This window comes from Meleagris gallopavo, chromosome 8, assembly GCF_000146605.3.
Source record: "Meleagris gallopavo isolate NT-WF06-2002-E0010 breed Aviagen turkey brand Nicholas breeding stock chromosome 8, Turkey_5.1, whole genome shotgun sequence".
Taxonomy (NCBI): Eukaryota; Metazoa; Chordata; class Aves; order Galliformes; family Phasianidae; genus Meleagris; species Meleagris gallopavo.
In genome coordinates, this window is record NC_015018.2 from 14,249,765 (window position 1) to 14,265,655 (window position 15,891).

General features: G+C 37.7%; 1 protein-coding gene across 1 annotated transcript; it reads right to left on the minus strand.

The window, feature by feature from the left end:
* Positions 1 to 4,255: 4,255 nt before the first annotated feature.
* Positions 4,256 to 10,440, minus strand: SAMD8 (sterile alpha motif domain containing 8). Its single transcript, XM_019617579.2, has 5 exons — positions 9,836 to 10,440; positions 8,247 to 8,342; positions 7,460 to 7,577; positions 6,502 to 6,652; positions 4,256 to 5,570 (listed from the first exon to the last, which is right to left on the minus strand). Exons 1-5 carry the CDS (start codon positions 10,411 to 10,413, stop codon positions 5,266 to 5,268), a joined length of 1,248 nt encoding a protein of 415 aa, XP_019473124.1. The 5' UTR covers positions 10,414 to 10,440; the 3' UTR covers positions 4,256 to 5,265.
* Positions 10,441 to 15,891: the final 5,451 nt, after the last annotated feature.

Consider the following 15,891-nt stretch of genomic DNA (forward strand, 5'->3'; position numbering starts at 1 on the left):
TTCCTGTACATCCTTTCAAGTATTAGGTGGCTGAAATCAGTAACTGAAAGCAGGAACAGGATGAGCGCACAAAAACGCATCTATAAATTTCAGAAGTTAATTTCACTCTTTCAGCTGAAGATGACTGAATGTCATGTGTGTGTGGCAGTCAGCAGCGATGCGGTAAATCAAGTCAGTATACAAATCAGTGGAAAAAACCAAGGTGTTGAAAGCTGTCCTGTCATACCTAGCTGAGTTCCTTTACAAGACATTTTCTAATTTGTTATTAGCAAAAATATTGAAGTGATTTGCCAAAGCAAAAATCTGAGGCAAACCGATACACCACCTGTTTTTACACCAGTAAAACATAGCTGTGGGAAAAAGCAACCCTACACCTCAGACTGCTCAGGTATACTTCTATGGTCACAGCACTAACAGAGATAACAAATCCACCATTTTACACATGAAGTAAAACAAACATTTGCCATCTTTCAAATATTTTATTTTAGTACTTTTAAATATGTTTTAATACAACAAAGATATAAAACAATATATTAATTCAATCTGAGTTTATAATCAAACAATATTTACTTATTTACAATACTTGCTTCAAACTTCACTGGCATACCTTCTAGCCATTACATAATACTATTTTCTCCGTCATAGACAAATTGAAGTAACTGCTCAGAGTGAAAACTCATTTTCCTATATGCCTGTTATGTTATGGAACATGTATGATGCAGTTTGTGCTTACTCACATGTGACAAGATTTTCATATTTGACAAAACCAGATTCAAAGAGACAGCAATACCAATTTACACATTGTCTTCATCTACATAATCACTGGGCTAGCACGTTAGGTTACTGTCCTCCGCATTCATCATCTGAAGTTCTTACACCTATTACAAACTGGCTTTTAAAACATGCACATCACTGAATTATGTACATAATGCTCACTGCACCTTTCTCAAGATACAACAGTAAGTATCCAGGAAACTGCTATAAGCAAAGTTCAGAGTTCACAACAGCATAGCGCACGAAGGGCTGTGAGGGTTTTTTTGGATGCTTTTCTCAATACAACAAGCAAGACATCTGCACAATCAATCCAAAGGCCTTTTTTCCACTCCCCTCCCCCCCAAGAAATACAGTTTCAATTAAAAAAGTGGCAACGTCAAGGATGCATCAGAAAGAGTGAAGTCTATTAATCATCAGTGGTCTAGCAATCCTTGTTTCATAGTCCATATGCACAAAATAATTCAGAGGACAAGCTGGCTCACTGCTAAGAGTTCTGCTGAATTGAATTCCTACTGAAAGATTCTGGTGTTTTCGATAGTTACAGGTCAAGTTTTTATAAAGAATCCTAGATTATTAAAAAAGTAAAATCAAAAAGCCACAGAAGTAATACTTCCCAACTTTACAGTATAAACTATGTGGACTGGACAGATGAAATACTATTTGTCACTCATTATAGACTACTTCTCTTTTGCTTCTCATCCAAAAAATATTTTTTTTCCCCAAGACATCTTCTATTTCTTCAATTTGATGCTTAGTGATTACATTTCAGCTCCACAATAGTTTTGATGCTTGAAAATCTCAGTGGACTTTAGTAGATCAAAAACCTTGCTAAATGGTAATGGACAAGTAGAGCACCTAAGTGTGCAAGTGTTGCTAAAAAAAAAAACAAGCCAAAACAAAAAAAAAAACAACACCAAGGAGATACTGACTGTTGCAAATACTTCTTTTGATGCCTGAGTTCTACCCTTCCATCTTTTCTTTAAATATTTTCTTTGGTACTACATGAGAAATTATATGAAGTGTCCTCATACAGAAAATGACATCATAGGAACCTGCACTTCAACGCTTGTTGGAGGATTTCAAGTATTTCTTCATAACATTTAACATGTTTTTCTGTTCTGAATTTTTTATTTTTTTATTTTTTAAAAAACACTGTTCTCTCAAGACAGTTAGGTACAAATTTATTGGAAATTCTACTGGAATGTTTTATTTGATAGCTGATAAGGGGAAAAAAAGGAAAAACTGAAAAGAAAGTGACACTACCTACTCCCATTACTCTATCATACACAGGATGCACTTGGCCTAATGCAAGGAAATGCTTAAACTAAAATGACAACCCTCACTAAAATCAGAATATTTAATGACTTGCTTACACATTTAATCTTATCATTTGCTTCACCACAAGCAGTATACTTACGGTATTCAATTCTTGCTAGTCTTGAGCATTTGAAATCTTCAGGCCTACCTACATTTCCATACCAAAGCTCTGCATTAGTGTTATCTTGTTTGCCAAAGGACATAAAAATAATTAACACATATGGAAGTTTTTAATATCATTATTAAAGAACAGCTGAAGTCCAGAAAGCCAATCTAAGAAGCTATGTCATGAGGTACATGGAAGATGAGTTACATGAGTGGCTGTGCCTATCACCTTCAGGTCTGTGCACACATATACTTACTTTCAGACATTTTCTACACACATAACACCAAAGTGGTAACAAGGAAGATCTTAAGACTATTTTCAAGTTCCAAATATTTCTAGATTTCCAAAGTTGCTAGGAAAAAAGAAGCGAGGGGGTAGTCCCACAGACAAAAGAAGATGACTTGGCACATAAGGGATGCAGCAAGCTGAAAGAGAGCAGAGACTGGTGCACCAATGCAAGGGAGGACAGACAGCCCTCAACATATTTAGCATTTAATCCAAATCTCAATGATGCTCTGCTGCATTTCCTCAAGAAGGCTTGTCAGCAGCAGAGTAGCAGCAAAATGCTTTTAACACACTGACTGCAGAAAAGAGGTACAGAATTTTAAGCCTGTCAGTCATTTGCAACTTGTTTCCACCTCATTAACAATAAACCTTTCATTACCAGCTCTTCAGACAGACTGCGATCTTTTAGTACATTAAATCAGAATTTCTGTCTTCTATCAGTTTCAAGCTTTCCTCTTCCGTGTTTGAACAGAAGAACAAACTTCCTTTAAAGAACACTGATAGGCAATGTTGATTTAAAACATGGATTTACTTAAAAGAATCTGAAAAATTAAATTAGAACAAAAAGAGAAGCCTTAAGTTTCAAAGAGTCCAAACTTCATTTTAAAAAATGTTGAAATAATAGTTCTACTTTATGTAAACATTGTTACACGGGGCTGCACTTGAAAATTCTCCTGTATGCCTAAATTGCAAAATATTTTTTTCAGTCTAGACACAGCTGTGCCAGCTAGCACTGACACGTTTCTTGTCAGAATCAATGGCTTTGCAAGTCTAATAGCATACACCTCCACATTTAAGAATTCAGAATATAACCCTGCACATCCTGAGAACAGATCCTTTCCTAGAGTTTAAAAAACAGCATTCATAAACTTATCTTTGCAATGCACGTGCAGTTAACAAACTGAGCTCTTTGTCTCAAGAGGAATGTTCAAACAGCCTTTCTGAAATCAGAAAGATAAGGACAGCAAGTGAATAGTCTTTCAGAGTTTTGGTTTTTTTCCCCTTAAGTGTAAGCATATTTCACCAATCTGGATGGCAAGAGCCACTAGGCTATGGCAGACTGAACAATACAGAATTCTTGAAATTTTACTAAAAATTGGAATGTTACAAATATAAAGTCTGCACAGTAGTATGATGTATGTGTATTCACTGCAGGTGGCAGAGATATTTCAAGATGCACAATTTCTCTGTGAAATAGGAACTAAATTAATTTACCAAAGTAATACATCACAAAGAGTGCATGATGGTCAAGATGGTGTAAGTCAGGTTTGTGAAAGAAACTGCAGAGAAGTGCAAAATTTCAAAAGGATTCTTCTCTAAGCAGACATAATAGTCATTGAGACAGCTTGAACTAAGCCAAAACTAATTCATGCTACTTTCCAAGTCTGACTTAAGCCATGACATACCACCTATTCTGAAACTGCAACAACAGATTAAAACGGCTCCATTTTTATGGCTTGCACCTTTTACCTTCAGTTTTCACTGAGAATAAATGTGTTTCAAGCCTCTACAGTCAGCGTTAGTGTTGTCCACTCACAAGCCACTGCATAAGAGATCACTATGTAATCCTTGCTTTCACATTATGGAGTGTGCTATTTTTTAACAACCCAAGCTCAACTGCTTATGATACTTCTATCTTTCAGAGTAGCAAATGAGCAACTTAATTAATAACTAGTCTCTTTCATATTTGTTAGAAGAACACATACAGTGTATGTCTTTATATATATATATGTAAAAAATGTACAATGTTTGTATATCCAGAGATATTCACCATGTTGTTGACACCAGAATGCTACAATGCACATCAATATGAGCACTACTTCCTAAACTCACTATTATTACTCCTCTTGAAACAGTTACTACATGCATTTTCCCCATCCATTTATGGGACAGTAAGATATGTGAAACTGTTCTGTTCTTCCAATGTTAAAGAGCTGCTCCTAAAAAAGCATGCACTAGTTTGAGTATAAAAAGCAATTAAACCCACACAGAAAAGTTATGCTGTGGTTTTAAACGCGCTAAAGATAAATTAACTTTGCTTTCAGTGGCTGTAGCATTTACTTTAACTCATTTATTTAAAACAAAAGGGAAGACTTCCCAGTGCTAGAACAACCATACAGATGACCGATAGACTAGACTAAGTAAGGTCTCATTAAAAAAAAAATAAAACAAAAGCAGACATCATCACTGCATAGCCACAAGGCAGACTTTCATTTTTGGCAATCTATACGCAGACCATTTATATTGTCAGTTACACCTTAAGACTTGTTATTAAATAACAACAGTTAAGAGACCCTTTTAGCATGAACTATATTGCTTTCCTCGTTATGACACAGTACTCCTCAATCTTTAAGCATACACAGTTTGTTTTAATAATTAAATTTATGACTGTTTTAAAAGAAAGTCATCATAAAGTTCTAGATTTTTAGTCAGTATACAGGAAGGATGGCATGTCAGAGAACGGAGATTAACCGAGCCTGTAAAGGGTAGATCACATTCAGCACAAGCACACATTTGAGGTTACTTAAACATTCACACAGAACCTTACTATTCACGATTCGCTGAATGCCTCTCTACCAGACCCTGCGTTGTTTTTCTTAAAGCAACAACAAAACACATTTCTGTGAATTGTGGCAACCCCATTCTATGGCTAAGAATCTAAGAAACAAGACAAGGAGGCGTTGGCCACGGAATGAAAAAACATTGCTTTATAACCCTCCAGCTAGCCTTGTAGGGTCTTAGTCATAACGCTTTATAAATATCTGAATTGACCCACACTCTCTTCAGCCAATCAGTCTTTTCATTATTGTAGGTTTTGAAAATGGCCAGCAGTACTCATTGGGAACAGTACCATTAACGTTGCATTCAAAAAAAGAAAACATTGGAAACCAGATCCTTGCTCTTCTACTCTGTTGATATGCTCTAGTATTAGCCAATGTGTGGTAATACAAAAAGAGTCTTGTAGTGATGTAAAAGGCAATGAAGACATCTATAGAATAATGTTCATGTGCAGCCAAAATGAAGAAGATTCCAAAGAGGTTGAGGACCCAAGACAAGGTGTGCAAGAAGTTCCAGCTCCTTGGCGTATCTAGGAGAAAACAGAGCAACTGACCTTAAGTGTCTCAAAACCCTGGGTCACTACTCAATCCAGGCCTAGATCCAGTAAGTTTATACGCAGTAGTTTGGTTTTTTTCATCTAAAAAAGTATGAAATTATTGTCTTCATCTAGACTTCACAAGTCAAATAAATTCAATGAGAGCATGTTATACATGTCAACCATTTCATTAATGCTTTACAAATACAGATATCACTCTTTTCTGAGTTAACCAACTACCTAAAATGCTTTAGGATCACGTAAAGCAGAACTTAGTCCAAACAGCTTTTGTTCAAGAAAATGCCTCTTCTATGCATTAGGGAGAAAAATATTATGAAGTATAGATTTTTCTGTTATTCCAGTCATTCCTTCAAACATGAACTCAGACTAATTATCTTAGATTGCTATATACTGCATCAAACCACAGTTCATATTTACAAGACAGCACTCTTTCATATATTCTTACTTATGTGAGGTTTTGTATTTCATATTTGTGGATTATACCAAAGGTACATCTAGCCTAAAATTTTACTGATAGGTTGCTGACAGATATCAAGGGAAGTGTATAAGGAACAGAAAATCATTAATAACTTCCCTAGTATTCTCCCATCAGCAAGCTACAAAACCTTTCTATAATTTCTTGGCTTGCTTTTTTTCAGATATATCCTATTTATCGTTCCATAAATTGATGTGGTGCTGGTTTTTTTTTCCTGTCTGCAATTGAACCACCACAAACCAAAGAAAAAGCAGACATCTGAATTTGTTAACTTTAATGTTACTCTCCATGCCTTTGGCTGAGGACAAGCAGAAAAGAACACTTAAGGACATTTAAGTATTTACACTTGTGCACCTTTGGTTGGCAGCAAGCAGTACAAATTCTTAACACTTCATTCAGCACATTTAAATATTGACACTGTGTACTTACATTCGGTGACAAAGAAGTTGAGCATGGTCAGGACAACAGTGTGGCCACTGAACATATAATCTCCACATGTATGTACTCCAGTAAGAGTCATTCCAAAGCCACTCCATATTGCAAATGCCCGCTGGAGTTTTGCCCAAACACTGCCATACAACTACGTGTAAAAGACAATAACATTAACCTTTAGTAAGTTCCTATCCTGCACTAACAATACATCCTTCAAGTTATACCACAGATAACTAGAAGCTAGCTCTCTAGTACTATGTGTGGTTAGTAGAATTGATTCTTTGGGGTCTGTTATTAAAGTACATGTTAGCACATCACTGTCTTTTATTGTGGTGGTGAGTTCCATTAGTAATGGAAATTACTGCCTCTGATTAATCCTGGCATTTAGAGCAAGTATTTTGTTGCAAGTCAGTTACATATCAAGTGTCACTTGTTTTTTTTCCCTGAACACATTCTACCTCATACTGTATCACTGTCCATCTTCTACCATTCAGCTCAAATTTCTAACTAGAAACTAGGATAAAAATATGAAATCCCACATTAGAAAATAATATTTCTTCTTAGAACACTAATATTTTGTTCCAAACCGTGCACCCAACAAGATGAGGAAGTGATTACTCCACCTTCTAGTTTTTCTAAGATCTTTAAGTGGATATTTCTCTGAAAGATTCTCTCCAGTTTATTTTGTGAAATATTCTTAAAAGTTCCCCTTCTCCCTTTACCAAGTGGCTCTCCTCCCTCCAAAACAGCAAGAGTTTTAGAGACTCCTACACATGCAATACCTGCATAATGGCAACGAATGAAGCGGGGCGGAGAGGAAAAGAAACATGCTGATCTTACCAATATACATCTAACATGATAGCCACTATCATCTTTATCATGACTTAAATAATATTTTTTCAAAACCTTTTTAAAAAGTAAACAGGAGAAAATTTGAAGCGTTTCATGCTCTTACCTTTCCAGTACACTGCAAGTGCTGGCCTGGCACAGAGAGTGAGGTAACAAACATTGTAACACAACGTAGTAAGAATACTGTCCCCATAAGGCTGCACAGCCTTCGCAGAAGTATAGACCTGGGAAGAATACACAGAAACTGATAGTAAGAATCCCAATGTATTGTATTTTTATGCTGGTAACACCTTCTCCCACCTCAGCTTAATTCCCACAAAGCTCCAAATCACTGGATTTTACTTGTAAGCAGTACTATAAAGGCAATACTCCACATGACAGCGTGAGACAGTGGAGCAAGCCAACAAAAGCCCTACAGCCCCACTCCTCTGCATTTATGTTAGCTGCACTTGTACTAGCTTTAGCAGTCATGTCTTCTGTTGATGAACTGATAAAAATGAACAAAATGGTGAAAAGTTAACTTATAATAGGCACACATATAAATGGGTTTTCTACCCTTCAGTGACAGTAAATCGCTAGACTGGCTCAGTCATCCTGTGGAATTTCAATCTCAGAATGAACAGAATTGTTACAACACGAGAATATATAATGGTGAGTCCCTGAAATATGCATGTTCTGCAGGAAATTACCTGCAAGTCTGGTAGAAAAATAAATTCAGATTGCTCCATAATTTTCACAACTCAACGTTCTTGATTAAATCCACTCTATTCTAACAACATATTAGGAGTTTACATTTTATTAACTGTAAAGTCTTAAACAGTCTTCAAATTCTAGTAACACTACTTCCTCTAAATCATATTACCACTTACTTGCCTTGAATATATACACTGTACCTGTGTTTATGAAGCAGAAGAACCAACAGCCAAATGTAGCAAAGAATTACACCACATACTTCAGTCATAGCAAATGCCCATGGTATCCTCGGGACACTAAAAAGAGATGAAGTAAGAAAGCTTTAACACAAAGGCTTAATTTTTTTTTCTAGTCTCAGTATTAAAACAAAACAACAAACCATGTAAGGTTCTAACTACAAAATTAACTTGCATTACTCTCACAATACTTTAAACAACAATCAAAATTATCGTTAGACTGAGTGAAATATAATTTCAATTATTTTGTAATTCAATTATCCCCTTTCTAGTCCTGCATTTTCAGGAAACATTTACATGGAATTCACCAAATGAAAGAAAATCTCAACTGTGCTCACTTGGTTTACATGATTTATTAACAGGATGTGTTCCTTTATGGTTTCTCTACAAAGCGTTCTGACACAAACTTGCACCACACCAATTATGCTACTTACGCTTGTAAGAATGCCATGTCAATACAACTAACGAAATCCTGCCAAGCTTAAAACCATAAGTACTTGTAATGAAACTGAACTAGAAGGGAAAGCATTAGGAAAAGTATGAATTCCTTTCAAAGATAGATTTCAGTGATAATCACTGTATGCAAACCATCTAGCCTTGCTGACCAAAAGATTCAATTCTTGCATACGTGTTGCACTAGCAGTGATTTCCACTCTACATCCTCACCAAAACAGAGAACTATCAATTTTCAGTTGTGTGTTCCCTTTGGTGCAAAAGGGTAGCAAATCACTGCTCAAATACTTAGATTTCTAGTGATCCTCTTTTTGCTCAGTGAGCTGCTTTCTGACCTCCTCCATCCTCTCACCCACTGGATGCTTTGGAATTTGCCCTGGGAACAAAATCCAGCAATGCCACTGCTCTCATTTCTTTTCACTCTGTTCGATGAGGACCATCCTGGCCGAGCTATATATAATTCATGGAGATTCAGTACACTGCAACAAAGGATGAGATCCCTACTGACTTCACTGAATCCGATAATGAAAATGGATATTAGAAGGAATAAAGCCACAAAGACAAGACTTTTAGAAAGTTTGACTTGTCTTTTGAAAATCTCCAATCTTCGTTTACCCATCCCAAAGCAAAAAGCATATATCTTCTCCAGAAAGTCAGCCATCAGTGGGCTGCCACAACTGAGAAAGAACTTGAAAATTAAGACTAGAACATTCCTTCATCAAAAGTTTTCCTATAGCAAGACATATTAAGCTTCATAGCAGCATCCGGATTTCAGGAAAAGCAAACAATTGCTTACTTATGACAGCTGACTTTTTACTAAAATGAAAAGATTGAATAATTAATTCTCATGTTGCAATTAAAGACACAGAATTAAATATAAACAGGGTAGAATAACAGCTCAATTTGTTTTCCCCTGCGATGACCAAATCCCTACATCTAACAGAAGCACGTTTCAGTCTTTGGAGAGAATGTACTACACTTATTACCATTTTGCAGAACCATCTTCAAGAACATACAAAACTTTGAAAATGAAGGAAAAAAAAAAGATAGCCCACTTTAAACATCAACTTATTGCTTTGTTTTAAAAGAAAATTTCTTACCTATCTAGAAATATGTCTGGTAGAGGTGGATATGTCTGCATGTCAGGAACTCGCTCATGTACTATAACCATAACAAATGACGTAAAGCCAAACACTATGAAGACATAAACACAACTTAAAACTGTCTTCCAGTACTCTGGGTCCAGTCTTCTTGTCGAATGTTTGTTTTTTCCATTTGCATATTGATACTGATCGCCATTCAAGTCAGTAACTGGTCCATCATAGTCCCGAGGTACTTCACCATTGCAAAACCAATCTGCACCCTGCAGTGAGCCAACAGTAGCGCACACAGTGCCAATGTGACTATCACTGTTGTATCCCAGCTCTTCTAGGACATCAATATGTTGCTTCTGTAGCTTCCGTATGGACAACATCAGCCTTTTGATATCTCCCAGGATTTTGATTTCCAATGGAGGAGATCGTAAATCATACTCTGTGAGTGTCAGCAATGTAATTCCATCTAGTCTGTGTCTATTGCACAAAATATCCACGTATTCACAGAAGCCTTCTTCCTTCAGCCACTTGGCCACATTCTTGGTAGTCCAACGTCGAATGCAAAGCTGGTTATTGCCTGCCATCGTCCTCTATCCGCCAATAAAACTGACCTGTTTTACATTGGAGAAAGGGACAAGACCTCAATGTTTACTGAAGATTATTAGAACATCACTGTCTTCCATGCATTCTTAGATGCTTAATTAGCCAAAGATGTTTTATGTAAGTGCCAACCAAAAACCAGGCATAATTTATTAGGTAAGTAATTATTTTTAAACAATTTCAGTCCAGTAAAATTAAATTTAACTTGAGAAATGTAAAGCCACCCAGACTGAGAATGTTTCCTAGATCTAACCAGCCTTTTATCCATTCAAATGAAAATCTGAGTTTGTGAATTACACTAGGCAACAAGAAACAAAGACTACCCTGTTTAAGTAGTAGCTTAATCATTACTCTTGTCTACTGCTTGAACTTCAAAAACTAAGGAAGGAAGTAAGACCAGCAACCATGTAAAACTGAAATATAGCTAAAATAGTATATCACAGGTCCAACATACTTCACTGCTTTAAAATATATATGAAAGCTTTGGTAGCATGAGCTCCCACCCCAGTAAACCTAATGCTTGGTATCTACAGTCATACTGACCTGGGCCACCTCAGCTGTATGTTAATGGTACAGTTGTCCAACTTAGATATGTATGTATGAGCTGAGTAATTAATATAGATGTTTGCAAATAATTTAGGATTTTATACTCTTAAAATAAAAGCATTGGAAACCAAACACTATTTTTTATTTCAAAATCTCTTTAGAAGGGGTCATTATAGATAGAGATCATATGAAAAAATCAAAAAATGTATTCTCTTCTTACAGATTTCTCAATAATCCTTTTCTTAACTCTAGAATATTGTTTAAGAAGAGAATTCAGTGCTGCAACAGTTTATTCATATGGAGCTAAAAAGATACCACAACAGTTTCAAACCATGGGGTTAGTTCATTGCTCTACAAATAATTTAGTGCAGTTAAAAAACTAATAATAATAATCTCAATATCTTACGTGGAATATATGAAAAAAATAATAATATTACCAATTACATAAAAGTATTAAAAAGCTTATTCAATATTTAAGACCCAGAGCAGTACAGAATGGATTGGTGCATAATTTATACTTGGTAGCTTTTGTACAGCTACTATCTAAGAAACAGATACGGTTTCACAGCTCTTTCCTGTGAGAGAAAGCAGTATAATTAACCAGAATGCTTCAATCACATCAAAACAAATCTCAGAAAACACATTACAGTGCAAAACAATTCTATTACTAAGCTTCTGCACACAGTAAATGGGCACTGAGCCCAACACATTCAAGAGTTTTCCGCTCTTCCACACATACAAGCTTTACTTCACCTTTTCTTTTTGAAAAGGTACCATGCCTATCATCAGAAGCAGCACCTATAATGACTGAGTGCAACTTCTTCCACTGCAAATCTAACAGCATCATGCGCTACTTCCTTCTGTATCAGAAAAGACTCCATTTGTCCATCAGCATTTCTCAGTAGTGCAAAAGAAGTAGTTCAGCTGAAAAACGGCCTTTCAATGTTGCCCTTTCAAAGGCCCAAGGGAGTGGTACTCCTTGAAATATTCCCTGTGGAGTTGGTAGTATATAAAGAGCACGTACGTTACCCACAGATTTTATTTCTCAGAAGGCCACGTACAGTCAATACGTATATAACCTTTAACATCTTGATTTAAACAGTTGCCAAAAGATCCACAAACTATTACTCGTCTCCACATCTACTATATTCTTCCTTCTCCTTGTAAGAGTAGAGTTGAACATTTGTTATCTTAATACTACTGAAGATCTTGCTCAAAGCAGTTGTATCAACATAGCCATTATAAAACAAGTAACAATCTGTAATTAATGAATGGTTAGTTGATCTTTTCATATACTTAAAAAAGCTCCACTAAAAGGAAAAAAAAAAAAAAAAAGAGTTGCTCATCGGAATTTCCAGCTTTCTTTATTCAGAAGTACAGATAAAGTACACCCACATGTTAATCTGTGCTTTTATAAGACTATCATCATCACACATTTTCCAAAAGCGGTGAATTTAGACTCACCAAAAACACACTCAACTTACTGACCTGTCTTCTAATTAAAGCACTTTCGGAGGGCAAGTGCAGGAAACTCTTTACCCCAGCAAGAATTTTGTTCCTTCGGTAAAAGAATCTCAACACCCACTCAGTGTTTCTTCATATAGCATTTCAGAAATTTAAATAAATGAATGAATAAATTAATTAATAGAAATCAGCCCTTGCACGGCATGCAATAAACGTGACCTCACAACACTGAGTAGGCATACCCCAAAGCATCAAAAGTCATTACTGATGGGGCAGACAAGGGAGAAAGTCTGCATTAACTTACGATGCACCTGATAGCACCTGCTCCTGTTTTCAAATGCTGCCAATGAGAAGACATTTAGCCAGCTGGAAAAGACAAAGGTAGCACTAAAACACTAAGTTAACCATCCCACACAATTCATAGCTATCTTCATCGGAACAGCAGCAATTAAGTCCACTTTTGACAACAAGATATTTTCCTTAAACTCAGAAGCTGTACTCTCCTTTGAACTATGCATTCAGTGCCACTTTCATATTTTACACGGTAAAAAGCACATAATCTTAGCACCTGGAACACAGCACAGATCTCTATGCCAAAGTGTTCATTTTCTAGGCTTAAGAAAAATGCTAGCCTAAAAGACAGAAGCAGAAATATTCTACATATGTAGAATAATTTAAAACCTTATTTTTTTCCTATAACTTTTATGTGATTTCTTTTATCCCACTATTAACTTGGAAATATGATGAAGCATACATACATGGAGTCTGCATGAAGTCCAACACCAGCAGCCCAGGCTGTGTAACCAACCAACGTAACAGAAGAGTCACCCAGATGACTGTACGTACCTTTTGGAAGAAAGCAGCACCAACAGCCTCCTACATTACTTGTTTTTATCTCCAAAAACAAATAAAAGAACACATGAATAACATTAAGCAAGCGCACTTAAGTGTCAGAGGGCAAAATATACTTTTCTCCTGACATCAGCAATGTCTGCAGTGAGCTGGTTGATTACTTTCCTGTTACTGTTGACTTTATATTTAGTCAGCTCATCAGCAGCACATATCATGTGTTCTATTTCCCCTTTTCCTTCTCCAGCCTTTCAATTAACAGCATGAACACAACTGAATGCGAACTGCTGCAGGAGCAATAAGTGCACATTTAGATACAGAAAATTCATCTCTCTCAGAATTATTACCCACAGTTCTAGCATATTTTCCTGCACTAAATTACCTTCAGTCAACCACCAAGCCCATAACTTCTCCAGCTCACAATGAGTCATCGTATTGAGGTACAAAGGTGAAAAGTTCCTGCTACAGTTGAGAGACAGTAGCAGTATCATTAGACTAACATGAGGCAACAGACCTGATACGGAGATGCAGATTACATACACCAGCTTCACAGCAGAAGGGTTAAGGCAGAAGCTGGCAGTGCCCACAGCAGGCTCAGCAGAGTGCTGCGAGTTCACTGTGCAAAGCCACCATCACTGTGCTGCCCTGTGTGCTGGGCAGCCTGTGACCCCTTGCTGTCACACTTCTTGATTGTTATTCCCAGCTAGTTTCAATTCTTGCCAGCCTTGAGAAGAATTCTAGGCAGGTGACTGAAGAACAATCAGCTCTCAAGGGATATAACCTACATTTCATTGCAATAGTTTTCAAGCTGAAGTCTGAATGTAGGTAATCCCAGCTCAGCCCCCCCTCACTGACTCCGCTGGCTGAGGAGCACCACATCTCACATTTTGGGAGAAAAGATTTCCATGTAACATCTGCTGGTGTGCAATGCTGGCACGACATGGACTCTGCTGCTGCACAGAAAAGCCACGCGAAGTAGTGAGCGCTGAGCCAGCTCTCCTGTACGCTCAGTCAGGACTGCTGTGCTGGAAAAAGAATATGGAGAACCACTCCCTCGTCACACAATAGCAGTCTCATACTCTGCTGCCACTACCCATCCCTGGCTCTTTTTGAAAACCCTGAGCACTCTGAGGTTGAGAAATGGGACAGACTTCCCGAAGGGAGCCCACAGTAACTTCACATGCAGAAATGCTCCCGTAAATCCTGTTTTCAGTTTTACCGAGTGACGTCGCTGTCAGATTTGCTCCGTAAACATTTCTACTAAGTGACCTTATGGGCAACATTACAACTGTTCAGTGCAACTCACAAAGGTAAGATACAAAGTCTCACAAAGTAACACCTGTCCGGCTTACTGTTAACCTTACATCACCAAGGAAGATTTGCTTTTCAAGAATGGTTCAGTGAAAGCTCTGCACGATGGAAAATAAAGAACTGACACAGTAAAAGCAAAGATTAGCTCCATATGCTTAAAGAGCCCTTCTGATGGAATGCCTCCATGCAAAACTGACAGCAGCTATTACACACGATCCTGGAAGCTAAACTCATTTGTCTTGAGAACCACTAAGTGCGATTACACAGCTCAGCAGCTGAATAGAATACATACAGCTCCTCGAGTGCCTCACCTCATTAAACCAAATGGCTGTACTACACTCAAGCGAACGCTGAGAGCATCTTCACTCCTAATCTGTTAACCAGCTCACAAAACATTTTCTATCCTATCACAATCATTCATGGCACATACAAGCGACTTTCAAGTAACTGATTGAGCACTCCCCCACTTCACTCATCTTAGAATGTAACTCGCAGTATTTTGTTGATATTTGTAGAAGACCTTGAACATTTCACATGCTAAATGTCAGATATCAAGGATTTTTTTCACCAACTTCAAAAAATCCCGCATCCAGCTTGTCAGAGAACAATAACTCAGATTTGCTGCTTTCCCCTTTTTAATCTCTTTTTCTTCTCTTTTCACACCTCACTGTTGTGTGAAAACAGTGGAATATAGAAACAATCCTGCTATCCGCATTAACATCAGAACAGTATTTGTAGTGTAGCCATGTTTGCTCTTGCTCTCGACAACCACTGACAAACTGATCTCCCCAGTTCCAACAAAGATCGGAGCCTTCCTCACTTTAAATGCATTAAAACACGCAAGAAATCCAGAAGCTTTGGGAAGCTGCGAGTATCGCGTATAAGGCAGCACAGCTCACAGCCCTCAGCCGTTGGTGGGTGCATCACCGAGCTGCGCGCGAGGAGCAGCGGTGGTAATGAGCCTGAGGGATGGCAGCTCCCAGGCCGTGCTGTGCTTCTAACTGCGCTTTTGGGGAACACGCAGCAAAAAGACCACCATGTAAAACATGACGATTTCACATTTTTGCTTGTTCCAAGCCTACAGATCATTTCCTTCATGTGTAAGCTCTGCTCTCGCGTCCCAAACTTACTGGATTTTTACAGATGAGAGCCCCAGCAGTACCTCCCTGAGCAGCGACAGCCACCCAACGCACTCCCCGGGACGGATGACAGTACCACAGCCGCAACTTTCTCAGCTCACGGCCTTAACCTCTCCAAAATTCTCCCGGCGCCGCCGCCCACCACTCCGCGAG